The sequence below is a fragment of the Delphinapterus leucas genome, chromosome 16, assembly GCF_059928025.1.
Source record: "Delphinapterus leucas isolate spDelLeu-1000000601 "Yukka" chromosome 16, BTC_Dleu_Yukka2, whole genome shotgun sequence".
NCBI lineage: Eukaryota > Metazoa > Chordata > Mammalia > Artiodactyla > Monodontidae > Delphinapterus > Delphinapterus leucas.
In genome coordinates this window covers 78243882-78270278 of record NC_143144.1, presented here as the reverse complement: position 1 = coordinate 78270278, position 26397 = coordinate 78243882, and the positions used below count along the sequence as shown (strand labels likewise).

The following is a 26397-nucleotide window of genomic DNA, read 5'->3' as shown; positions in this document are numbered from 1 at the left end:
AGTACATATATTTCATTAACTGGACAGGCAATTATAGGAAGTCGCTTAGAATGTATTACAGAAGTCAAGGGAAAAGAGAGTGGAGAGCCCTCACCTCTAAAGCATCATTTCCTTGGGAATTCTGTATTGAGCATTTCGTCAGTGCTTTGCAAGACGCTTGGTCTCCAAATGCAAATGTAAATGAGTAGGATAACATGTCAACCCCTGTGGCCCATTAAGTGGGTTAATGACAGTGTTCAGAGAACTGTATAATATTCTTCATTTTCTTTTCAGCCAGGATCTGGTGATTTTGAAAAGGAACGTGAACAGCCAAGATGAAAACCCCTGCTTCCTTTACCTGAGATGTGACCCTCCTGGAGGTGAAGAAATCGTTTCTATTGGCATTTTAAGTTCAGCAAGAAATATGGAAGTATACTCAGGAGAGGAGTACTGTGGAACCAGTAGGGGCAAGAATGTTTGTAATGTTCTGGATAACAGGTTTGTGATGTATGCGTGTGGAAGTGTTCTTCTGAAGTAGTGTTTTATTTTCTTGCGCTTTTGTGATATTTATTGATTCTCTGACATTGTATCTGACCTTGGTGCCAGATACTAGGGGAGAGAAGATAAAAACATACCAGCAGACATAAAAGTTTAGACCTTTAGGGATCTTAAAGACAGTCTAGATCAGCCTAGTTGTTTTTATAAACGTGAAAACTGAAGCTAGTGGAAGAGAGAGTAGTTGATAAAAGATCATAGCTAGTTAGTGGAAGACTATGATCAGACGAAGTTCTGGTAAGTGTTTCTTGTCTGTTTTCTTTAACTCACAGCGATCTGTTTTCCAAAAATTAAGTTGTCTATCAGTCTGGAACTTTGAACATTTTCCTGTAGGAAACTCTTTACACATAGTGCGTGAGCCCAACACTGTGCCATACCAGTATACTTATTTAACCCATTTTTATGCTTCTTGAATTTTTTTTCTGATTTCTTACAAAGATTCTGACCTAATCTCTCCTTAATATGAATCAAAATACGAAGTGTTTTATATACCGTGCATGTTGGACATAATGGGTATGTTATTGAGCTTTACAGTGTGCTCTGTGCTACGTAAGTATACATTTGATATCTAATTTCATTTTCTTATACAGCTAGTAAGTGGCAGATGTTTTCTTTGTAGTCAGTGCACTTCAGTAGGAAGTCCCAGCTATTTATGCCTCACCAGGAAAACTGAATCCAAGGATTTAAATATTGTCCTGGAAACTTTTAATTTTAAATGTAACTGTTAAAAGTGATAATATGTAAATTTTTTTATAAATTAAATCTTTTTTATTTTTAGTGAACATGAAAAGATTATTTTGTACAAAAAATATCTAAAATTGGAGTCTTCCACACATGCTTGTAAAATAAAGGTAAGTCATTCCTAAATTTTAACTAATTTGAAAACTACAGTTGTTTTTCTATTATATATACTTATTATCTGTAGGTTTGGTAATGTAGTTAGTCCAACTTGGTCCCTGGTTTTAGTTCAGAAATACTTAGTAAACATGTAAAAAGAAATTATTTTCTAAATAATTGTCTACCTCTTTCAAAATTTGAACATTTATTATTTACAGCAATGTCATTACATGTACGATTGATAATACAGTGGTATTGTACTTTTAAGCCTTGAAAAACTGTGATGAAAAAATTTTTTTAAATCGAGGTATAGTTTATTTACAATAATACATAAGTTTAAAAGATTTTTTGTCTTTATATAAAACTTAGGTGCCAAAAAAAAAGCACAAGCAGTTTTGGTCCCAAAATATGGAGAAAGATAGAATATAGTTAGAGAAGTTTCGGACAAGGGCACCACAAAGTTAAAGGGATTTGGACTGCTGTCTTCAGCATGAAAAATATTGTTAAGGTGAACTTTCCTGATGCTATCAGATCTAGGGAAAGGGTACGGAGCTGGAAATCATAAGCCCTGACTTTTTTTTTTTTTTTTGTGTGGTACACTGGCCTCTCACTGCTGTGGCCTCTCCCGTTGCGGAGCACAGGCTCCGGATGCGCAGGCTCAGCAGCCATGGCTAACGGGCCCAGCCGTTCCACGGCATGTGGGATCTTCCCGGACTGGGGCACGAACCCGTGTCCCCAGCATTGGCAGGCAGACTCTCAACCACTGCGCCACCAGGGAAGTCCAAGCCCTGACTATTAAGTGAGCTCTTTTGCTGACTAGCAGAATAACCTTGGGCAGGTTTCTTCACCTGTTTGGACCTACTTCATGGGTAATATTAGGGGACTAAGGAAAATAAATCTTGGATTATTTTTATCTCTAAAATTCTATGCTGATCATTACTTACAGAAGAGCACACAACTGATTATCCCAAGATGTTGTTTTAGGTGTATATACTAATAGCTTCTGAAGTCATTTAAATAAGGCAATGCATTCATCCAACAAATACTGGAGTGCCTGTTGATGCCAGATACTGTACTTGGCATTTAGGAATTGGCAGTTATGAAATAAATTGGAATGGAGCCCTCATATAGTGGGCAAGACAGATAATAGGTTGACTCAGTGTGTAAAATAGGTACTACATTCGCTAGTGAGAAGGGCTTGGGGGTTAAAAAGCAGAACAGGGATAATATGGAGGTTGGAATGTGGGTGTTTACATTTCATGAGGTATTTACTTACTTGTTGATGACAGTCACATCTTTGGTGCCACACTGAGTTTTTAGATCATGGGTCTGTATTCGCCTGTGTCTTTGTGTGATATATGGGTTTGTTATGTCTGTGAAGGCGAATGGTATTTGAAACTGTGCTGTGGAAGTACCAGGGACTGAAAGAGTGTTTTATTTAGGGAAATCCTTCGGTTTGTATGAAGGCTTCTTCTGGGCCAATAGTATATGTAAGTTAAAAGTAATAGTTACTGATGCATGTGTTTGAGCACTTACTCAGTGATATATACTGGAAATGTTAACACATAATCCTCATAACAACCATGTGAACTCATTTTACTCCTGACTCAAGTTTGGCATTTGCCCGTGGTCACCCAGGCAGAGCCATCACTGAACACAGGTCTCTCTGATTCTAAATGCTGTGTTTGTTCCACTTTGCTACTTTGTTGTCCTACACCAAACATGAAATGTCTTTTGGTTTAGAAGCATGGACAACGTGAAGAAGCATAAAGCATTGGAATAGCTACTGGGATAGAAGCCAGATGAGCTAGGGTCAAAGCTTGACCTTTATTTACTCTTTTCACAAGTTAGAAAATCATCGTGAACTCATCTTTTCTATATGTAAACCATTGCACTCTCTTAAGTCATCTGGACATTCTCTTAGAATTCCTTTAGAATTCATTTTAAGTTCTAAAATACTGACTTATGTTTAGTATTTCAGCAAATACTTTGCATGGGTTTCTAGAGAGTCTTATTTTGTATTAAATAATATTATAGCAAGTTTCAGTATGTTAAGGTTTCAGATTGGTATAGTTTATCCTTAATTCCTTAAATTATTAAGTAAAACATTATTTACACTTAATTTTTTAGTTGCAGTAAGACTTTTTAAATTCATGTAGTACTTTTTAGCCTTTTTCTGACTATGACTAGAGAAAACTTAAAAATGTACTTGAAGTTAATTTTCAGATTCTTGAATGCTTCAGTCTTACCGCAGTATTAACAAGAAGTGACCTTAAATGATGATTGTTTTTATTATCATTATTAATTTTCCTGAACTTTTGTTTTATATTAGTTGCTCTCCTTTGGTGAAAAGCAGTGTGCATTCATCAGTAAAGTTGTGGTACACGTGAGGCCAGTTTCGGCAAATTCTTCAGCAGGCTGTCCTGCTCTAGGATCAAGGATAGACCTGGAGAGGGTCCAAACCATCATGGAGTCCTTGGGGTCAAAGTTGTCACCTGGAGCTCAGCAACTCATGAATATGGTTAGATTCCAACAGCAGGTGAGTAGAAATGGATTTCTTTCCAAATACCATTAAAATTCTTTAAATAATGGATTCTTACAAAGACTTGTGGTGACATAAATTTTTTCCTTTCAACTTTTAGTATTTCTTTAACAATTTATTTTGGTTCAGAATTCTTTTTTTTTTTTTTTAGTTTTTAAATTTTGTGTTTTTTAAAATAAGTTATTTAATTAATTAATTTTGGCTGCGTTGGGTCTTCGTTGGTGTGCGTGGGCTTTCTCTAGTTGCAGCAAGCACGGGCCACTCTTTATTGTGGTGCTCAGCCTCTCATTGTGGTGGCCTCTCTTGTTGTAGAGTGCGGGCTCTAGGCGTGGGGGCTTCAGTAGTTGTGGCATGCGGGCTCAATAGTTGTGGTTTGTGGGCTGTAGCGTGTAGGCTCAGTAGTTCTGGCACACGGGCTTAGTTGCTCCGTGGCATGTGGGATCTTCCCAGACCAGGGCTTGAACCTGTGTCCCTGGCATCGGCAGGCGGATTCTTAACCACTGTACCACTAGGGAAGTCCCTCAACTTTTATTATTGATTTGACTGTTACCTTTACTGACTTAGGTAAAAATAGCATCTTGCAAAAAAAATGTTTTTGGTACAGACTTCACAGTTTTCTATGAATTCTCTTGCTCATTCATTAAGCAAGCATTTATTAAGCTCCTTCTTGAACTATAAGACACTGTTTTGGTTCACTTTCGAAGATTCAAAGATCAGCCTGTCTTTAAGGATCTTTATTTGTAGTCTTGTTAGGAGAGTCAGGGTATCTAAGTGGGGAATGATGAGGAATGCTAAGAGAGGCTTATTAAAGGAAGTAGCGTTTTGTCTAGGCCTTTAAAGAGGTAGGGTGGGATTAGGCAAGTAAACTTGGAGGGATGCAACTTAAGAGGTAGAGAACAGTATGGATTAAATCTTCAGTGCTAGAGGAATAGGATGTAGCTAGGAAATGAATAGAAGTTCATTTCTCTGGAGTGAATAAGTGAGAGGGGAAGTTTCAGGTAGACTGGGGCTGGATCTTAGAGGATTTTGAATGATGTTATAGAGTTTGTGGGTGTTTTTTAGCTCTGTTTTAATAAATTTAATCCGCTATTATGTGTAAGATGAGTCAGTAGGAAAGATGCGTCAGCAGAAAGTGAGGCTACAAGAAGGAAAGCAGCTCTGTGTTATTTCCATCATCCAGAGGACAGTTAATGAGAGTCTAAACTTGGAAGGAGTAACCTGATGCTGGATTGATTGTGAGATGCTACAACAGTGGGGCCATTGGGACTTGACAACTAACTTAATATGGGTTCTGTGGGAGAAAAACAGAATCAAACGTGAAACTAAAGTTTTGAAAATGGTGTTACCATAATATACATGGAACCCAAGGGGGGAAGCAACTTGGGGGAAAGGAGTTTAATTTGGGAGTGTTGAGTTTTAGGTGTGAATAACACATGGCCTGGGATGATGAAGTGAGGCTATGGAAACACAGGTGGGGCTGGTGGAGTGGAGGGAGGTTTGGGAGGAGCATGCCTAGTAGATGATGGGGAAGTGGGTGAGGGGAGAGACCGGAGCCAGGAAGGAAGACCCTGGGAGAGTAGGTGCGTTTGCTAAGAATATGGGGAGAGGAAAAGGGAACCAGAAGAGCAGAACACAGCAGTGCTTAAGAGTCGCAAGAGATCTGATATCAGGAGACCTGAATTCAAAGCTCTTAGTTCTGTGTTATTTGGCATCGCTTCCTCTTTTTGAGGATAAATTTCTTCGTGTTTACAATCTAAACGATAATACTGGTAAGATCAAAGGATGAAAGTTTGAAACCAATAATATGAGTTTAAAAACTTACATAACTTTTGTGAGATTTGCCAATATTAATTTAGGACGAGGATCGTTGGATCGACAGGCAGACACAGGAGAGCAGGAGGGTTGCTGATGATCTTGGAAAGCATGGAAAGGAGAGCTGTGAAATGAACAGCGTCCGTACTCTCCTTGCTCTGGCACTAGCATCTCACCTCCATACCTCAGGAGGCTCCTAGCTGGTCCTCCTGCACCACGCTCCCTCTCCACAGTGCAGCCAGCATGACCTCATCGGACTCCACGTCCCCTGTGTCAAGCCCCCTGACTGCTTCCCTTGACACTCAGAACTAATCCAGGTTCCTTACGCTCTCATCTGAGATCTGGGCCCTCGTTACCTCCTCAGCCTCATCTCCTGCATCTCCTTAGATGCCTTGCTCTAGACATTCTGATGTGGGTATTCCACAAACATCCAGACGTGCTCCCACCCCAGGACCTTTGCCCTCTTAACTGTTCTCTTTGACCAGAATCCTCTCTTCCTGGTCTTAGCAAGTCTGCCTTTTTCTTGCTATTTCATCCTCATCTTAAACGTTCCATCGTGAATGACACCTTCCCTAACCACCCTGATTAAAATATTAGCCTTTTCCTCCAAATGTGTATCATATATTTTCATCAGCGCTTTCTTGCCTGTTTTTGTTTATGTGTTGTTCTGTGTATCTCATTAAGATATAAGCTTTGTGCAAAGAGGACCTGTCTGTCTAGTTTATGGCTCCGAGTAAATTTTATATAATATATATGCCCTTTGGATTATCAACTAAATACTCCTTGGAGATCTTCAGGGGGTCAGTTTGAATAGTGATGAGATGGAAACCAGATTTTGAGGGATTAGATAGTAAATGGGTAGTTAGAATGTGGAGGTAGCCAGGGTAAAGTGGGTTGTTTCAAGAATGATAGGGATAAGGAACCTGCTGGTATCAGAATCCCTTGGAATGTTTATAAAGTGCAGAATCCTGGCCCTCACCAGTGACCTGAAACACTGAGGTTGTGATCCAGGACTCACCTATCTTATACAGGCAATGCCAGATGAGTCTTATGCATAGCATATTTTAAGAACAGATGTTTGAGGGGAAGGATCCAGTGGACATAGAGATTAAACATTTAAAAACAAAGAAATTTTTTGTGTGTGGAAAATTTTGGAAACATTAGAGAGGGTTAATGAATTAAGTAAAATCAGTTCATGGACTGATTTTTATGTTTTAAAACCTTGACTTTGGAAAAGAAATGACGTGAATAGTAGTTTGTGGGGGATTTTGCCCATGTTTTTAGGGTTTTTTGTTTCATTCCCAAACTAATACATTTTCTTTGCTATGAATTTCCGTCCACTCACAAGTACGTAAGGTCTGTTGTAAGAGGGCTCTCCCGACTCTCATCCTATTCCCAAGCTTGGTGTGTGTCCTTGTCGCATTTTCTATCATATAGAAACACAAGTCCTCCAACCAACAGCACGTGTGTTGTAACCCCCCAACACACGTGCTAAATCATTATCTATGGGGACATTTGGGAAACCCCCTGGGGAAGAAAGAAGGTGATCCTGTTAAATCGTCTTTTAAACATGCTAATAAAAGTCTTCTTTCTCGTGGGGAGGCTATATTATGAATGATTCTCACAGGATATACCTGGTTCTCTAGGATTGCTTTTGTCCACAAACAAGGAATCCATGGAACGTCTTCCTGGAAAGTGTCATATAAGCTCTGTAACTATTTGTTGAGCATAAAGTAGGGATGTCTCATGATCAGAACCTCTCCTTCTATGGAAGGGGTGCAAACCCACACTGTCTGGGACCTTCATATGTTAATTGGGGCAGGGCCTGTCCTGATGAGGAAAGAAAGGACCTGGGGAGCAGCTTTCTAGACTCCCTGCTTCACCTTTGCCTTGTGGTTCCTTGTTTCCTGGAATGTTTCTTAAAGTGATTTCTTCTTTCCTTGTATTTGAAGTTCACATGTGCTGACTTTCATTTGTTTTTGCTTTAGCAATTTAGAATAATTGAGTAGGAATTCTGAATCAAAGTGCCTGGCATAGTTGTCATTTAATGTTATCTGAGGGAAAGCTGTGCCCGACTTTCTCAAAGAAAATATATTCAGTTATTCAAGGTTTTCACTGTTTACCTTTTTCATCTTAAAAAAGTAAAAAGATCTTTTTTCTTGCATTTTCAAGGTGAAACTTGTTCAAATTCTTTATAATTAAAAAAGTTAAAGACAGTGTCTTGAGAAATCCTACAAGATGTTCAGAGATAAACAGTTTTTCAAAAATCCGGGGGTCTATGTGTACATATATGAAATTAAGTATACACATGTACAAGTATGTGGACACAATTCTACATAAATGCTTTCATGTCTTTTTAGGCTGCTCTGTAATTTTTTTTTTCACATAAAATATGACACGGACCCTAAACAGTAAGTACGTATGAATTATTTTATACATATTCTTCTGCCTACTTTTAAAAGGGTTTGAGGTGCCTTGCAAGACAACATACGACAGCTCAAGAAAATTAAGAATTGAATAAAGTCAAACAAAAGGAACAGAAGAATAGTCATCAGCAACTAAGGTTGGGTCATTTACTGCACTGCCATATAGATTAACCTGTGAATTTCTTAACATTTAATTCAAAGTGAAAAATAATCACCGTAAGAGCTTTTATCTGAGAAAACTATGACTAATTTTTATAATCAGTGAATTTATTATAATATTACTGTATATCAAAATAGAAAAACTCATATAGCATGTCTTAATTGCATTTGGATTTTTAAATTATAATTTCTGCCAAATTAATTTTTGTGTACGATTTTGACATTGATTCCACTATTTATGTGATTGCTGTTTTGTAGAATTTTCAATTTTCTATCATAAAGTTTTTTTTGCAGTACCAGAATTTTGCCAGTACCAAAAATAATTGAGTTTTTCCTTTATGACTGAATAAAGCTCCTTTTCACCTAAGGAGAGTTGTCTAATTTTTAAATTTTGTAAATATAGTTGTATGTAATCCTCGTTTTTAGGAATAATTTAAGATTTTTTCAAAACTTGCATTCAATAGAAGAAGGTAAGATTTCTTTATAAAGAGAGTTTCTCCAACAGGCAGTTCAGTAGAAGTTCCGTGGGGCCTTTGTTGTTCCCACCCTACCAACGTCCCTGCTCCCGTCATTCCCCTATCCTGCTATATTTTCCCTAAAGTATTTATCACCATCTCTATTCACAGGATGTATTGTCTTTCTTTCTTTTTTTCTTTGTTGTTTGTCTCTCCCTGCTCCCTAGATTGTAGTGTCCACAGATCAGCAATTTTCATTTGTTTTGTTCACTGGCTTATTACCAGTGACTGAGACAGTACCTAACACAGAGTAGATTTGTGGTGAATATTTCTTGAATGAATGAGTTTGGGGCTGGCTTAATCCAAGAATCATTTTTTAGAATATCCAGAAAATATATGGACTGAGGGTCTTCACCTAATCTTGTGTAATTTTCTCAGTCTCTCTCACTAGATACTGAGCAACATTAAGTATGAGATGATATCCCTTATAAGAATCCCTAGTACAGTTCTGTGTTTAGAATTTAGGATGGAGGTGTATAACTTAACAGTTAGATAGGCTAGAGGTAGTTTTGCTTTTCTCTTGTGGAAAAATTGAAGAGCATAGCAAGAGCATGGCCCTATGTAGGAGACAGTGTAACCTGCTCTCAAAGGTGAGCCTGAGTCTTCTCAGGAAATAATATACCATAGCCGGTTGAGTTGAGGCCACAAAACATAATCATTACCCTACAAATTATTAAGGCAGACTTAGCCAAAAGGTAGGTCGTTTTAGTCATTGAAAATGTCACAGAAGTACTCATATAACATCGTACTTTAAATATGTAACTATCTGGTCTGTCTTGCAGTGAAAATAAGTTGCATGTCCTTAGGTTGGCTTACCATGTGTGACGCTGGGCAGATGACTCTGAATTCTATGAAATTATCAATTACTGTGACTCAGCTGACAATACTACATTTTTACCATATATTAAGGAGGCCTTTGTAGTGGAAACATTAAAATAAGCCCGTGCAAATTTACTAAGTATGCTTGTATTTATTTGAATATTTTCCTTAGCAAAACTACTGAAACGATTAGAAGTCCTGACTCTGGAGTTCGGTGGCCTGGGTTCCAGTCCTGCTTCTGCCACCGACTAGTTGTGTTACCTTGGCCAAGTTAACTTTAGTCTTGGTTTCCTAACTTGATATTGGGATGGTAGCTATAGCCTACTCCATGTGAAAGTTCTGGGCATCAAATGAAAGTAGGCAGGTTGCCTGACTCTGAGTTACTCCAGAGGTTACCTGTCATTATCACTCATGTCAATAATAACATTTTCTTATCTACCTTGCTTAGAATTGTATTCCCATCGGACAGCAGCTTCAGTCAGCTTTGGGAAGCACTGGATTCAAGCACATGACCGGCCTGCAATCACCATCTGTTTCAGGGGCCTTCGACAAGTCATCCCCCACACCTTTCCCCTCCAGGACTGGATTGACATCTGGAAACGTGGCTGAAGACTTAAAAGCTTACATTGATAAAAGTACGCAGCCAGCTGGTGGAGGAAATATGACAAGCCTCCAAGAGTGTAAAATTGTGCCACAAAACCATTCTCTTCCTGAGAATGATCTTAAGAATGCAGTATCTTCTTTGTTACCAAAGAAAGCAAGTGACAACTCACATATACCTAACTCTGAGTTGCTGCCTGTTCTGCAGAATCTGTGTAGTCAAGTGAACCATCTCCGTGTGGGACCCAACACCAAGTGGCAGGAAAGCATCACCAAGCCCGGCGAAGGCACTGTTGGTGTTGCGTGAGTATCTAAGACAAGTGTGGTTTAGATTGGGGGCAGGAGGGGGGAGGCAGGTGGAGGAAAACAGGTTTGTTTCAATAACTACTGCCTGAAAATGTTTCCAGAGAGGATTTTAGGAGCTTTTACATTTCACCATTAACACATAGGAAAGAAATACTCAGCAGACTAGGATGGATTGCTTTGAAAGAAGTGGGTAAAACTGGAGGTGCCGCGCACTTCTCAGGCGTCTGATGGAAGGGGTACAAGCAGCAGATAGGGTCAGAGTAGAGAGTTGTCTGCATGAATGGAGAGGAGCTGTGGTGACCATGATATGTACATTTTTTGCCTGATTGTATGAAGTGAGCCATTGAAACAGATTTCCTCTGTAGATCGTGTGTGACCTAGGCTAATTTCGGAGTCATCCAAACATTTTTCAGCTCTGAATTATTTCTAGTGTACAGGCCCTTATCCCCTGATCTCATAATTCCAATTTTTTCCAGTCCTGCTTTGCTTGAGGGGTGGCTAAGTGTTTAGTATGTTCCCCATCCTTTATATAGATGTAATGTGTCCAAATTTTGCGCTAGATTGGAATTCAGGACTCTAATCATAGTTCTAGCTTAACTATTGCTTTACTGTTTAAATCTTTTGGCTTAGCCTTTTTTCCCATGTAAAATGAGGGAGTTGTATTGGTTGAAACTTTCTTAATGTCTCCAGTAGCATTCAATTTGAGGAGCTGACGTTATTGAACAAGTGATTCTTATTTGGGAAGGATAAGGAAAGATAACAATAGTCTTTAATTTTTTTGTTGTTGTTTTTTTGTTTTGGCCGTGCTGCGTGGCATGCGGGATCTTAGTTCTTAGTCTCCCGACCAGGGATTGAACCCGTGCCCCTGCACTGGAAGCGCGGAGTCTTAACCACTGGACCACCAGGGACGTTCCAGTCTTTAGTTGTTGATAGTCTAATCAATGTTAACTTGTGATACAGTAAAACAAAGCAAACAAACAATAAAACCCAAAGGAAAAAAAAAAAAAACTAAACAGATTTAAAAACTGCTTCTGTGTCCAGCTGAGGTGGAATGTCCCCATTTCTCTCAGATCCCCCACTTTACCAATAAAATCCCTGGACATAATCCAGCAAACATACAAAGACTGTAAAAGGTGGAAAGAAGTCAGATTGCTCAGGGACTGTGAGGCTTAGTGTTCCTTGGCTCCTAGTTACCTGGGAGTTTCTTTCATCATAGATGGGTATAGGATTTTGTCAAATATTTTTCCTATGGCCATTCATATGATCATGAATTTTCTTCTGTAGTCTGTTCATATGGGGAATTACATTAATTTCAAAAACGGAACCTGCCTTGTATACCTAGAATAAATCCCACTTGGTTGTGGGCTGTAATTCTTTTTTACACAATGCTGGATCTGATCTGCTAATATTTTGTTGAGTATTCTTGCATCTAATTCATTAGAGATACTGGTCTGTATTTTTCTTGTACTGTCTTTGTCCAGTTTTCACGAGGGTAATACTGGCCTCATAAGATGAGTTCTACATCTTAGAAGAGATTGTGTAAAATTGGTGTTATCTCTTCTTAAGATGTTTGGTAGAAGTCTCTAAGGAAAGCAGCTGGGCCTGGTTATTTCTTTCCTGGAAACTGTTAAATTACCAATTCGATTTCTAACATAGTAAAGTTGTCAGTTCTCCCTATTGATATGCAGGCTTAATATTATGCATATTGAAATCCCACCACAATATTTGGCAGACATAAGCAGGATCATTTTAAAAATTATATGAAAAACAAAAGAGGTAGAATAGCTAAAACAACTTTGAAAAAGAAGAATGAAGTGGGAGGAATCACTCTTCCCAGTGTCGAGTCTTATGTAGTTAGAGTATTCAAGATGATGTAGTGATGGCAGAGGGACAGACGCATAGGTCAATGGAACATAATGGAGGGCTCAGAAATAGACCCACAAAAATATGCTCAACTGATTTTTGACAGAGTTGCAACAGCAATTCAATAAAGGAAGAATAGTCTTTTTAACACATGGTGATGGAGCAATTGGATATCTGAAGGGCAAAAAGTGAACCATGACCCAAACCTCATACCTTATACAAAAATTAATTCAAAATGGATCGTAGGGCTTCCCTGGTGGCGCAGTGGTTGAGAGTCCGCCTGCCGATGCAGGGGACACAGTTTCGTGCCCTGGTCCGGGAAGATCCCACATGCCACGGAGTGGCTGGGCCCGTGAGCTTAGCCATGGCCGCTGAGCCTGCGCATCCGGAGCCTGTGCTCCACAACGGGAGAGGCCACAACAGTGAGAGGCCCGCGTACCACAAAAAAAAAAAAAAAAAAACATGGATTGTAGACTTAAATGTAAAACATAAAGCTATAAAAGTTTTCTAATAATACATAGGGGACAAACTTTGGGGACCTAAGACAAGACTTCTTAGATATGACACCAAAAGCAAGGTAATAGAAAATTTGATATATTGGATGCCATGAAAATGTAATACTTTTGCCCTGTGAACGACTCTGTTAAGAGGAATAAAATACAAATTACAAAGTGGGGAAAAATATTGGCAAATTACCTATCCAACAAATGACATATCTAACGTATAGAAAGAACTGTCAAAACTCAACATTAAAAAAATCCAATTAGAACATGGGCAGAAGACATAGACATTTTATCAGAGAGGATGTACAAAAAGCAAACAAGCAAATGAAAACATGTGTGACTGACCTCATGGCTATTAAGGAAACGCATATTAAAACGACAATATACCACTATACAGTTGTTTAAATGGCTAAAATAAAAAGTTTAAAAGTGGTAACGACAGCAAGTACTGATGAGGATGTGGAGAAACTGGATCTCATTTTAAATCCTGTGAGGTTTTAGAATGGTACAGCCACTCTAAAAAATATTTTGGGGCTTCCCTGGTGGCGCAGTGGTTGAGAGTCCGCCTGCCGGTGCAGGGGACACGGGTTCGTGCCCCGGTCCGGGAGGATCCCACATGCCGCGGAGCGGCTGGGCCCGTGAGCCATGGCCGCTGAGCCTGCGCGTCCGGAGCCTGTGCTCCGCAACGGGAGAGGCCGCAACAGTGAGAGGCCCGCGTACCGCAAAAAAAAAAAAAAAAAAACGTTGGCAGAGTTTCTAATAACTAAACGTACAGTTGTGCTCCTGGGCATTCATCCAGAGAAATGAAAACGTCTGTCCACACAAAAGCCTGTACACAGTTGTTCATAGAAGCTTCCAGTAATTTAATAAAGTTGTGTGGATTAAAAAAGAGAAAAAACAATTTAAATTGTACAGTTGCTTGGGGAAGTACTTGGAAAACCTTAACAAAATCTTGCAAGATTACTTTAGATTTGGAGCTCAAAATCAAAAGGACCCTTTCTAAAGAGCCATTCTCTGAGGGTAGAAATTCCATCATCTTCATTTTCATATTCTCATTTCAATTTATGCTTAAATGTTTAAAGAATTGAAGAAATAGAATGCTTTGGGCATTCAGGATTGTGGTCATCTGTTGAGTGTGTATTTTAGAACCTGGAAATGTGTCGTATGGAGACAGTATAGTTGTGGAGACAAATTTCAGCAATGTGTGTTGGCTGCTTTATCGTACTACAGTTTGGTGGTTTTTGTTATAATATTAGGGAAAATTGTTACATTATTATTTTTTAAATTTACTTTTAGAATGGAAGAGCAATCCATTTGTTCCTACTTGGAAAAGATTCTTTCTAAAAATATGGAACTGATGGAAAAGAAACTTATGGACTACATTGATCAGCGAATATATAAACTCCAGGAGCACATAGATAATAAGATTGCTTTGTTAGTGGACTTGCTGCAAAGTCCCAACTCCCCACCCTCTGGCATGCCTCTAAGACATTATGACTCTGGAGAAAGACTTTCAAATGGAGAAAGATAGCGCTGAACATGTTCAAAGTACTACAGATACTTATTACATATTTATTACAAAGCCGAACCCCCCAAAAAAGTTTATGAAAAGCAGGTATTTAATGTCATTTGAGGATCACCGTTTACTTACGTAAAGCAGTCTCAGTGTTCATTTTAACTGACTGTTACTGTAAGTCTCATCCTGTACACTAAGAGTTAACATGATAGGGTCAAAAATTATTTTTGTTTTCCATATTTTTCACTTTTATAAGAAATTCACATATACCTCTGGGTTGCTTAAAGTGTTCAGATTTTTTAAGAATTTCTAATGCTTTTCATTAGTTGGTAGTTTATATGTGTTTGATTGGAATACTCTTAAGTTTCAGAAAGACCTTATGTTTTACGGGTATACAAAATGCTTAGAATACTTGATTGATATTGTTTCTTTTTCTAATTGATCTTAGAAAACTGGGTACTTAGGACTTGCAACCTTTAATTTCAGATCACCATATTACCTTTTTTATTGTTTATTTCAGATAAAAAATCAGATGGGATATTTGGCATGTGTAAAATTGGTTTACATTGGGGCCATTAATTTTGTGTTCTGTCACACTGTAGTTATGGATAGAAAAGTAAAAATTAGAACTGACTATTCTTTGTTAGGATTATTACTTTAGATTTTATGTTTGATGTAAAATGAGAGAAGTCATCTTGTTTGATCTCCATCAACTCAGAAAGTAGAAGGAATTCTCTCCTTTTCTGAGCTGATACAGGTTCTTCTTTCCAGAGCCCTTTTCTGATTAAAGTGTGAAATGCTGAGGTTCTGCATTGAAGGATTAAGGCATATGAATCAAGGAGATTGCAGTTCTCTCTGGCAGACATGATTTTCAGAAATTATACCTATTGTATATGTGTTGTAAGGTGATATATTTGCATCTGAAAAATAAATGCATCCACTCTGGAAAGTACTTGTCTTAAACAAATAAAAATATATTTTTTTCATCTAATATTTAAAATGAAAAAGGATGGTTTACACTCATTTAGTATGTTGTATTTTGATGAATTTAGTTCTTTGAAGTGAAAACTAATATAAAGTGTGGTCATTTATTAATCACTCTGACCTTAGGGACATGAGGACTTGTATATTACTTTTATCAGTCTTTTCCTAATTTATTAACAACATATGTAGCCATTAGGTAGCATTTCTTTCAGCACTCAGGAGAAATGTGTCTCATTTAAAGCTGAACCCTTTCATTAATAGTTTATACAATTTCTAAAAAAAAAAATAGTTTATACAATTTCTGATTATTGTGGTCTGTTCTTTGATTCACAAATTGCTTTAATATAATTATAACTAGAACACATATGCTATGTTTTCTAAAGTAATTAAAATAAATACAATATTCATGATTATAGTAGTAGAAATAATTCAGATGAACTTTAATTCCTGATCATCCATTTCTTAATTTCTCCATGTTAATAAAAACCTAAATTACATATTATATATATTAGAGATTCATAGGTATTGATTTTCTTATACGTACAAATTGCTATACGTATGTATATGTAATTGCTTTATTAAAATTATTATCACCTAAGAAAATACTGCCTGAATTTGCTCAGATAGGAGGAGCAGACCACAGTATGTACAAAATCTCTATTAAGTCTTTTTTTTTCTTGTAACTTTTCTGCCCTTGTATGTGGCACACCCAGTAAGTCAAGTCTGGGAAATCAGGGCTGGCAAATGCACCTTCAGAGGTGTCAGGGTAACCACTGCAGTTTGAGGTGGCTGCAAGGGGTGTGTGGGTGATCAAAAATTAAATCAAGATACAGGTTACGGGGAACTTCCCTGGTGGTGCAGTAGTAAAGAATCCGCCTGCCAGTGCAAGGGACACGGGTTCCAGCCCTGGTCCGGGAAGATCCCACGTGCCATGGACAACTAAGCCCGTGCGCTGTAACTACTGATCCTGCGCTCTAGAGCCCGTGAGCCACAACTACTGAGCCCGCACGCCTACGGCCCGTGCTCCACAACAAGAAGCCACCGCAATGAGAAGCCCACGCACTGCAATGAAGAGTAGCCCCCCACTCTCTGCAACTAGAGAAAGCCCACGCACAGCAACGAAGACGCAGTGCAGCCAAAAATAAATAAATTTATAAAAATAAAAAAAGATACAGGTTACGTATTTTAATTTCCACATTGCCTCCCCTTTGAGTATTAATTCATCTCTTTCTTTCCTGTGGTAGCATATTAAGTTTTTCATCCCTCTATCATCAGTGGACTTTGATCCTTTTAGGTTCAGGGCAAGGAGTGCGTTTGTGTGCTGCTGCCACGTGGCTCATAAACAGAGACGACCACGGGAGGCTCTTCCTCACTTAGCCCCAGCCTGGCTTTCCGGGCTCATTGGCCACCACCACATGACCTGCGTTGCAGCCCGCCCTTTCTTCCCAAGTCTCCTCAAGCTGTTGCTTCCGGCAGATGAGTGCTCGTGCACTGATCCCCACCTCTTCCTGCCCTAAGTCACACTACTGTTCAAAGCTCAGCTGAGGTGCAGCCTTCATGAGCTGCCCTTGGTCTCTCCGTTCCTCAGCAAGCGACTGGACACGTGAAACATGAGAAAACAACACAGAAGGCTCTTTTTAGGGGTAAGTAAAACAGGTTAGATTGGCTCAAGCATATGACGCATGTCAGGTAGAGGAAAGGCTTGAAAAGGTAGCCTGGGTCTGGCCTGGGAAAACCATCACTGCTCCACTCAGGATTTGTTAGCACCAAATAATCAGTGGCTCAAGCAGGAGGGTGACATGATTGCTCTGGGCCTCAGAAAGGAGTGGAGCTTTGCTTGTGACCTCACGTGCAGAATTTCTTGGCATTCTGCTTTGGGTGCTGTGAATGTACAACCATGTAACATCTGATTGCCTGACAAAGGTAAGTCAGTGTTGCTCTTCATTTGCTCTCCAATCTCTGTCAGAATCACCTGGGGAAGTTGTTAAACATGAAGGTTTAACAAATCGCACCAGAGGGAGAAGCGGTCCCTGAATAGGCATTTCAAAAGATCTCAGGGTTATTATTATTTAGATAACAGGCTGAGCTTGGGGAGTCTGCTTTGGTCTCTATCATAGCACACCTCGGCACAGAGCCATCTGATCAGCCCCTCCCATCTGCCTTACCTGGGAGCTGGTTAGAAAGGCAAACTCATGAGCTTTACCCCAAAACCAATGTATCAGAATCTCTGGTGGGGCCCAGCAGAGACCCTTCGATGAAGGTTCCATCAAAAACTTAATGTCTTCACTTTCACACTTTCCATCTGGATCAAGCCTGTGAACGGAACACATCTGTGGTTGGAGAAGAGCCACCATCAAAGGGATCGACTGCTCACATTGGCATCACAGTTTACAAAGTGGTGACACCTCTGTTCTCACTGAAACCTCTCAGACTTTAATAGCCACCACCGCCATTGTCAAACCACACATTATTCATTATCTTTTCTCTTTCGAGAAGAAGCAACAGGCTCAGGGAGCTGAACCGCTTTGCCAACCATTCTATCAGGTAAGTGGGGAAGATGGGCCTGGAATCCAGGACTCCTTTCCTTCCCCTTACTTCCATTCTCTGTTCCCCGTGCCCATGTGGATTTTGGTATAGAACCTTCTTACTTGGAACTGATCCCCTTTGACATTTGAAATCCAAGGCTGTTGAAAGGAGAAGTGACGCCTCTTCTATGGCCACCTCTCTCAAGGTAAAGCAAGTACAGCATCTTCCTAGTTGTCCCTTCCTTTCCTCACATCACTACTTCCTCCTTCTTAAGGACAGTCCTATGCCCTACATTGGACAGCAGCCCAGGATTTCAGTTTTCTACCATTTTGACATTTTCTCTCCAAATGCCCTCAGAGACCGTATTTCCAATATGACTTAGAGAAAAAATCACAAGGATAGAAAAACCTGAATTCTCTTTCCATCTTAGTTATTCCTGCTGTGTAACTTTGGATGAGTGGCTTTACCTTTCTTGGCCTCAGTTTTCTCTTCTGTAAGATTGGAGATATCACAGCCTACTCATTCTCTTGTATGAAGTTTATATGACTTGCCTAGCACAGGCCTAGTATATAGGAGATATCCAGTAAGTGTTAAATTTTTCCCTCCCTCTTTCTACTCTTCTGTTCTCTGTCTTCTTAAGTAGCAAGAGTGGGACTTCCCTGGTGGCCCAGTGGTTAAGAATCCGTCTTGCAATGCAGGGGACACCCGTTTGATCCCTGGTTGGGGAACTAAGATCCCACATGCCGTGGGGCAACTAAGCCCAGGTGCTGCAACTACTGAGCCCGTGCACTCTGGAGCCCATTGGCCACAACTAGAGAGAAGCTTGCCCACTGCAACGAAAGATCCCGTGTGCCGCAACTAAGACCTGACACAGCCAATAAATAAATAAATATATAATAAATAGCAAGAGTGACATACGTGGTTCTTAATATCATTACTATTCCAGTACATTTGAAAGTCCCTCCTCTCTTCCATCTTAGGTGCTATAGGGAAGTCACATTCAAAGTCAATTATATTGAGCAGTCGTTCTTGAGTCTGGCTCCGGAAGCAGCAGCAGCAGCATACCCTGGGAACCTACTTGAAATGCAGATTTTCAGGCCCTACCTCACAATACTGACTCAGAAGCTCTGGGGCTGGGCCCAGCTATCCATGGTTCATCAAGCCCTCCAGCTGATGTGGATGCATGCTCAGTTTGAGAACCGCTGGTCTACGTTAAAAGCACAGGCTCTGCAGCCAGATTGCATGGGTTCCTTGCTAAAACCCCACTGACACCCTCCAAAGGTGTTCTATAACAGGCAGAAAAAAAATCTAGACTTTTTACTAAGAGCTCTAAACCCCCATAAGATTTTGTCCTTGGCTAATTTTTCCAACTCCGTCTCCTACCACCACTCTCCTCTGGATGCATCCCACTAGCCACAATGGCCCTTTTCTTGTCCCTTGAACACACCAAACCCACTGCAGCCTTGGGATTCAGTTACTATTTTCTTTGCCTGGAATACACCTCCTCACTTTGCTCCCCCATTTTTCTAGGCCTCTGATGGAATGTCACCTATTCAGAAAGTTATGTCAGCTATTTTTACTTTCTTTTCCTTTAACTGTCCTTTAAGGGGTAGATCTTTTCAGGACAAATTCTATTAGTTTTTCTTCATCCGAGAATGTCCTTTTTCCTCCATTCCTGAACGATAGTTTTGCCAGATACAGAATTTAACAGTTGTTTTCATTCAGCACTTGGAAAAATGTCATGTACTACTTTCTTCTGGCCTCCATGGTTACAAACAAGAAAGAAGTGCATTGTCATGTGAATTGGTGTTCCTCTGTAAGGTGTTGTTTCTAGCTGCTTTCAAGTTTGTTTCTTTGTCTTTAGCTTTCAGAAGTTGAATTTAGAATGTGTCTTGCCGTGGATTTTCTTGGCTTTATCCTGTTCAGGATTTTCTCAGCTTCTTGAATCTGTCTTTTGCCAAATTTGGGAAGTTTTTAGCTATTATTTCTTCAAAACCTCATCCCCATTCTCTCTCTTCTTTCCTAAGACTCTGATAACATAAATGTTGGAACTTTTGTTATGGTCCCAAAGGTCCCTGAGGCTTTGTTAATATTTGTTCAGATTATTAAATTCTCTTGTTCTGTCCTCAAGTTCGCTGATTTGGTCCTGTCATTTCCATCTGCTACTGAACCCTTCCAGTGAGGTGTTTTTGTTTTGTTTTGTTTTTTAATTTCTGTTAATGTACTTTTTAGTTGTATAATATCTATTTGGTTTTTTTATTGTAACTTCCCTTTCTTTGCTGAAATTTCAATATTGTCATTATTTCAAGAAGATTTGGTATTGATTACCGAAGGCTTTGTAGGATTCTGTCTTCAATTCTTTCTGGATAATTCCAACATTTGATTCATCTTGCTGTTAGCATCAATCCATGGTCTCTTCTCATTCAGGTGTTACTTCTCTGGTTCTTGGTCTGCCAGGTGATTTTCCATTGAATCCTGAATATTTGGGCTATTATGTTAGGAGACTCCAGGTCCTATTTAAGTCTTTAATTTTATCAGGTAGTCACCTGGCTTAGGTTTAGAATGCAGATCCTGGCCTATTTTCGTGGGATGAGGTTCCAATGACAATTTAATGTTCAGAGGCTTTTCAGTGCTACTTTGATCTGCTTAGTTTTTTTGGTGCCACTGGGGCTCCCAAGCCTCCAGCAGTGCTGCCTGAAGGAGCAGGAGATTCCCCAGGCTACAGCCATTTGGTGCATCTAGGTGTGAGAGGGAATCTCTGGCCCACTTCCACTAGCCACTGACTGTCAGGAGGCTCCCACACTGTCCGCCTTGCCACTGGGCTAGCCTGGGCTTGTCAGCAGGACTTGCATTAAATCCAGGGAGAATGAACCCTCCAGAGCCACCCTCTGTTGCTGGATTCAGAGTTGGAGAACATCGGGCCTGGGCTACCTTCTTCTGTCCTGATGCTATACTGCTCATCCAGACCTAGGGTCCCTAACCAGTTTGCTTTCCTTTCCAACTTTCACAGTTCTCCTTCGTTTGACCTTTGTTGTGTTTTCTTTTGTTTTTTACCTCAGGTATTAGTTATTCTTTGCAGAGAGGAGCAGGGAGAAACAAATCTAAGCTTTCTTGTCTGTATCTGGAGTCTCTTCATTTAATGTTACTAGATTGGCTGGGTATGAGTACCTTAAGTCATATATACTTGACTTAGAACAGGTATCCTATTCAACTTTCATTTTTGTAACCCTTTTAACTATAAAGTATGAAAATCTTGCAATGTCAATGAGCATATATGCTTGAATCCTAGTAAATGGCTCTGTATTATTTCATTGTGTAGCTAACATAAAGTCGTCTATAATTGAACTCCTAAGTGTAAGACTATTTTTAATCTCCCCATTTCTATCTTTTTCCTTTATTTTTTAAATTGAAATTTTAAATCCTTAAAATTATCGTGAGGGAAATAAGACCTGCAAAGTTAAAGACTTAGAATTAAGTGATTCAAAATAGTATATCTGTTTCACGGGAGCTAAAATATACCTACACATGGAACAGACTTCGGAACTCCATGAAAGAGCTGGTGTCCAGAGAGTTGATGTCACACAGCCTATGGCCTGATAGGCATACAAGTTGGAGCTGGACAGAGGCTGTGCTTCTAAAGTGAGCTCTTCAACCTTGGATCTTAATTCCTCCTAACGGGGATGATTCGATCCCTGTTTCTCAAATTACAGGTTTGATAAAATATCCTGTTCCCTAAAGTTTTTTTGTTTTTTGTTCAATTTTTTTCCAGTTGGCCTTCATCCAGATCTGGATGCTTTAACTGTAGCAAGTATGTTTAGCAGTAGAATTGTTTATGCTTCTTTCCTGGCTCACGTCCCCCAATTTCATCGTGTTAGATTAAGCGAATTGCTTGTTCCAGACAAACCGGAGTTCCTGGGAGGATTTAGGGGAAAATGGCAGAAAGGCCTCTGGTCTCCTGTTGAGACCGAATGAGGGACAAAGTCTCCTAGAATCTCCTTAACCCATGAGATGGCATGACAGCTGTCAGTGGGAAAATTAAAAACTTTCTTTCCTTAAAACATAATCACTTATGAAATGGGTTTGTGTATTCTATTACACGGCATGATATTTTTTAAAAAGTCTTTCCCTTAGTCATTCCCATAAAGCAGTATTTTTAAGTTTGCTGAACAGCAAGGGGTCAGTCCTGACTCTATCAGTAAATGTATTTCATGAGACCCAGGTGTTTGGGAATAAAACCATCTGCTCAAGTCCAGGCCTGTTTTTTACTGACAGTTGCACATTACTGCCTGTGAAAGGGAAAAGATTCTTCGCAATTTTTCTATTAATTTCCTTCTCTCTGGACTTTGTATTTCAGTCTTTTTTCATCCATGAATAAACCTTTACCCAACCTGGACCAGCTTAGGAGTCTGGGCTTCTCTGGGAAGCTCCATTCATGTTTTAGATGCATAAAGAAGGCTCTGCAGCTTGGGTTCATTCTTTTTCCACTGAAGGAAGCATACTGAGGTTGCTAAGTGACTGTGGGCGGGGGGAGCTCACACTCACTGCTTGCCTGCACTTCTCTGCCCAGGTGTGTGTAAGATGCTTGGCCTCAAGATCATGATTTGCCATTGGTGGCGGCTTACTGATGACCGCATTTGTGCTGATAGGCGTTGTCATCTGTCTTTACTTCAAAGTAGCTGACACATTAAAGTGAGTGATGTGGGTAAGAGTGGCTAACACCCCCCCAAATGGGATCCTGGGGCTCTGTGCTGAGCGGGGTCATCCCTTGCCCTATGGCCGCACCCTGGGTGAGGTCAGGAACAGCAGGAGGGTTTGAGACGACAAAGGCAGTGCGTGTAGAATCTTGGCTTCTTCCCCTTCTGGTTTGGGGCTGTGAGCTCATAAGTAGAATGTTCTCAGCCATGTGGCTCTGTGCTGCCTTGTCACTTAACCTCATTGAGTTTACCCTCAGCTGGTTGGTTGCACACTGGCTGGCCCCGCTCTGTTCAGGCTCTGCAGACTGGGGACTGTCGGGGAGACTGTGTGAATGAGTCTCTGCCTCTGTTCACCCAGAGGACGGGCTGAGCTGACCTCCTCTTGCCTGAGTTGGGGAGCTCTCAGGGTGTCCTCTCACTTGTGGCCTTGGGGACGGTGAGGGGGGCCTACAGGACTCTGGGGAAGCACCTGAGGAAGCTGACAAGGGAGTGTAGATCAGACAAGAGAGCATTAAACTGGGGGGAAAGAAACCTTCAAACATGGGAGAGATTGGTTGTCAGAAGCAGTGGTTTTCCCATTCTAGGGAACTTAGGCCTGTGTGCTGGAAGGTGAATCCCAGCACCCAGGGGACGGCTGACTTTGGCACCTGTCATGCTCTGCACTTGGAGGACTTGCAGTGATCATCTCGTGACCCACACTTGCAATTCACTCTCCCTTATTTGCTGTAACCTGATTATACATTTCTGGCAATCATAGGAGAGAAAGGGATTAGACAGGAACTTGGGACCGGGGCAGAGCACTTTGGGCTGGTGTCATGTGTTTGATTGGCTCCAGCCCCAGACTTTCCAGATACCCCTGACAATTGTAACAGATGGACTGAAATGAAAAATTCTAATTCCATGCTTTGTGTATATTTTTCTGAAGTGCTGCAAAGGCCCCTGTTGCTATGACCATAACCAAGAGCAATCGAGACAAGGTCGCCGAGGCTACAACCTCCATCTCTGAGTCTTATCCCAGCCTCCAGTGCTGTGAAGAATGTAGCTTTCCTGCTGACTTTGACCCCCTGCCATCGTGCTTCTGTGACATAAACAAGGGACTCTGAATACAGAATGAGTAGTAGAAGGTGTCTATAAATACCAACTGCTACCATCTGAGCAGTTACAGAAACAAGGATTCTGTCATATTTCCTCCCTATTTGTTATGAATATATTATGTGTGTATTTACATATATTAAGAAAATATCTTTGTTTTCTTTCCTCTCTTATTTCCATATCATGTAACATAAGATATATTGACTTTATATCAGCATTCAGTATTTAATTTTACATCATAGTATTTAGGTTACAGGATATCAGGAAAATAGCGAACATCACTCAAGGACTTCCCTACTCTTCTGGAGAAGGAACTAGTGTGTTTTGGGTTGCACGCAGAATAGTTGTATCATGTTAGGTGGAATTAAGACCTTATTGTTGCCTTTATCTGGAGATTAAGTATGCTTTAAGAAGATGCATACGAGTGCCACAGTGCCACGTTGACTCAGGGTGGACTTGTGGTGGTTAATTTTATGGGTCAACTTTACTGAGCTGAGGGATGCCCAGACTGCTACTAAACCATTATTTATGGGTGTGTTTGTGCGGGTGTTTTCAGAAGATATTAGCATTTGAATCAGTAGACTGAGTAAAGATCTGTCCTCACCCGCGTGGGTGGGCGTAATCCAATCCCTTGAGAAACTGAATAGAACAAAAGGCAGAGGAAGAGCAAATTCATTCTCTCTCTTCTTGAGCTGGGACATCAATCTTCTGCCCTCAGACATCGGAGCTCCTCTTGGACTCGGGGACTCACACTAGCAACCCCGCCACCTCATCTCCCTCCCCTGGTTCTTAGTGGCCTCGGACTGGAGTTACGCCACTGGCCCCCCTGGTTCTCAGGCCTTCAGACTCAGACTGAATTACAGCACGGGCTTTCCTGGCTCTCCAGCTTGCAGCAGGCATACTGTGTCATATCTCATTCTCCATAACTGGGTGAGGCAATTCCATTATACGTGTCCTCTTATGTATCTGTATATATCCTATTCTGTTTCTCTGGAGAACCCTGACTAATAGAGTTGGATAGGACATGAAAAGCACTTGGAAACTAAAGCATTTTTAAGTAATATGAAAAGCAAACAAAGTCCCCTTAATTCTTCTCAGTGTACATTTTCTTGAGCACCTCCTGCGTCTAAAATAGTGGGTTCAGCAAGACAAAGTACAGACACAGAAGCTTTGGTTCCTGAACTCAAGTATCTGTCCACAGTGTAAAATCATACCCCGGAAACCTGTAGGTCAAACAAAATTCAGGTTTCATTAGAGGCACAAGCAAAGGGCATGGAGATCCAGTGGAAGGAATAATTAATGGTGGGGGAGGCGGGACAGGTGAGAGCCTCAGGGGAGGCTTCCTGGAGAGAAGACAGTAGGATTCCAGCAACTGTAGGAGGAGATGGAGGGCAGGCCCAGGCAGCCAAACGACGCGGCCTAGGCTCAGAGGTTTGAACACGTGTGGGCTGTGGGATGTACAGTGGGAGGTGAGGCCGGATAATAAGCTAGGCTGAGACAGAGATGGTGTTGGAGGCCATGCTAAGGGGTGTGCCTTCCATCCTGCCCTGTGGAGCTCCAGCTTCAAGCTCCTGGGGGCTCTCCACCGAGTTGAGGGTGGATCTGTTAGGGGAACCACAGTCCGAAACCGCCCGCCCTGGCCAGACGCAATAGTAACCACTCGCATGAGTTATCTTACAACAGGAGGTCCTGGTAAGAAATGCGGAACTAACATTCCTTACCCACCCACCCACAGGAAGAATTCGGGAAAGGTCAAAAGGAGACAGGAGACGCCAGTCCATGTCCTACCAGCCTCCCAGAATCCTTCTCGCTGGAATCCATCTCGGCTGAGCAATGCGCGTGCCACCAGGAAGGACCCTGAGTCAGACCAGATACGGGCCAAGCAAAATGATTGGCCAGAGACCACCCCGAAACTAACCCTATCACCATAAACCCTGAGACTGCGAGCCACGTGGCAGAGCAGTTCTCCTGGGTTCCCTTACACTGCCGCTCTCCGTCCGGGCGCCCCTTCCCAATAAAGTCTCCTGTGTTGTCAGCACATGTGTCTCCTTGGACTATTCATTTCCGAGTGTTAGACAAGACCCCGCTCTCGGGCCCTGGAAGGGGTCCCCCTTCCTGCAACAGATCCAACACTCCCACACGAACATTCCTCCATCTCAGCCTCCTGCAGCTCTGAGTTAGCAGGTCTGGCTTTGCCTCCACCTCGCTTACCCTTGTGTGTGGCATATAATTCCCCCAAACCCCGTTTTCCTTGTCTGTAAAATGGAGGTAATAGGACCCACTTGATGGGCTTGTTCTAAAGATTCAATGGGATGTTGAAGAGGAAACATCTTAATTTAGAGACAAATACGGTAAAAATATAAGTTTCTCCTGAGAGGATAAGCCTCCAAGCGATACAGTGCTTACCACTGAGACCGAATTTGCAATAACTTTCGGAGCAGTCTTTTTCTCAGGCTTCTAAAATATATTTTCTTGAAAATGAGAATTCTTCTAGTAGTCTGCATGACATTAAACTCTTTTGTCATTTTAGTGTTTGCTTTTGAATCACATCACATAATTGTATACATAAAATTAGAGTGAATATGAAAATTCGCTCAAGTTTCACTTTTGATATAAAAGATTCAGGAGTGTCTAAAGCTTTTCTTAAGAAGACATTTTCTTCAAACCTT

The 26397-nt window shown here is 40.8% G+C and overlaps 2 protein-coding genes across 2 annotated transcripts in view; one reads left to right on the top strand and one right to left on the bottom strand.

The window, feature by feature from the left end:
* The window catches only part of LOC111172229 (ATPase PAAT), a 24002-nt gene extending 1341 nt beyond the window's left edge, over positions 1-22661 (top strand). Inside the window, exons 2-6 of the mRNA XM_022568531.3 lie at positions 274-477; positions 1313-1385; positions 3704-3910; positions 10093-10547; positions 14213-22661. Of these exons, the coding sequence (XP_022424239.2) occupies positions 274-477; positions 1313-1385; positions 3704-3910; positions 10093-10547; positions 14213-14447 (1174 nt within the window). The 3' untranslated portion in view covers positions 14448-22661. The remainder of the gene's footprint in view (positions 1-273; positions 478-1312; positions 1386-3703; positions 3911-10092; positions 10548-14212) is intronic.
* LOC111172232 (ATPase PAAT-like) overlaps positions 69-26397 on the bottom strand; it is a 58366-nt gene continuing 32037 nt past the window's right edge. The window contains exon 6 of the mRNA XM_089898301.1: positions 69-26397. This exon is cut by the window's right edge and continues 17951 nt beyond it. The gene's annotated coding sequence lies outside the window, so the exon portion shown is untranslated.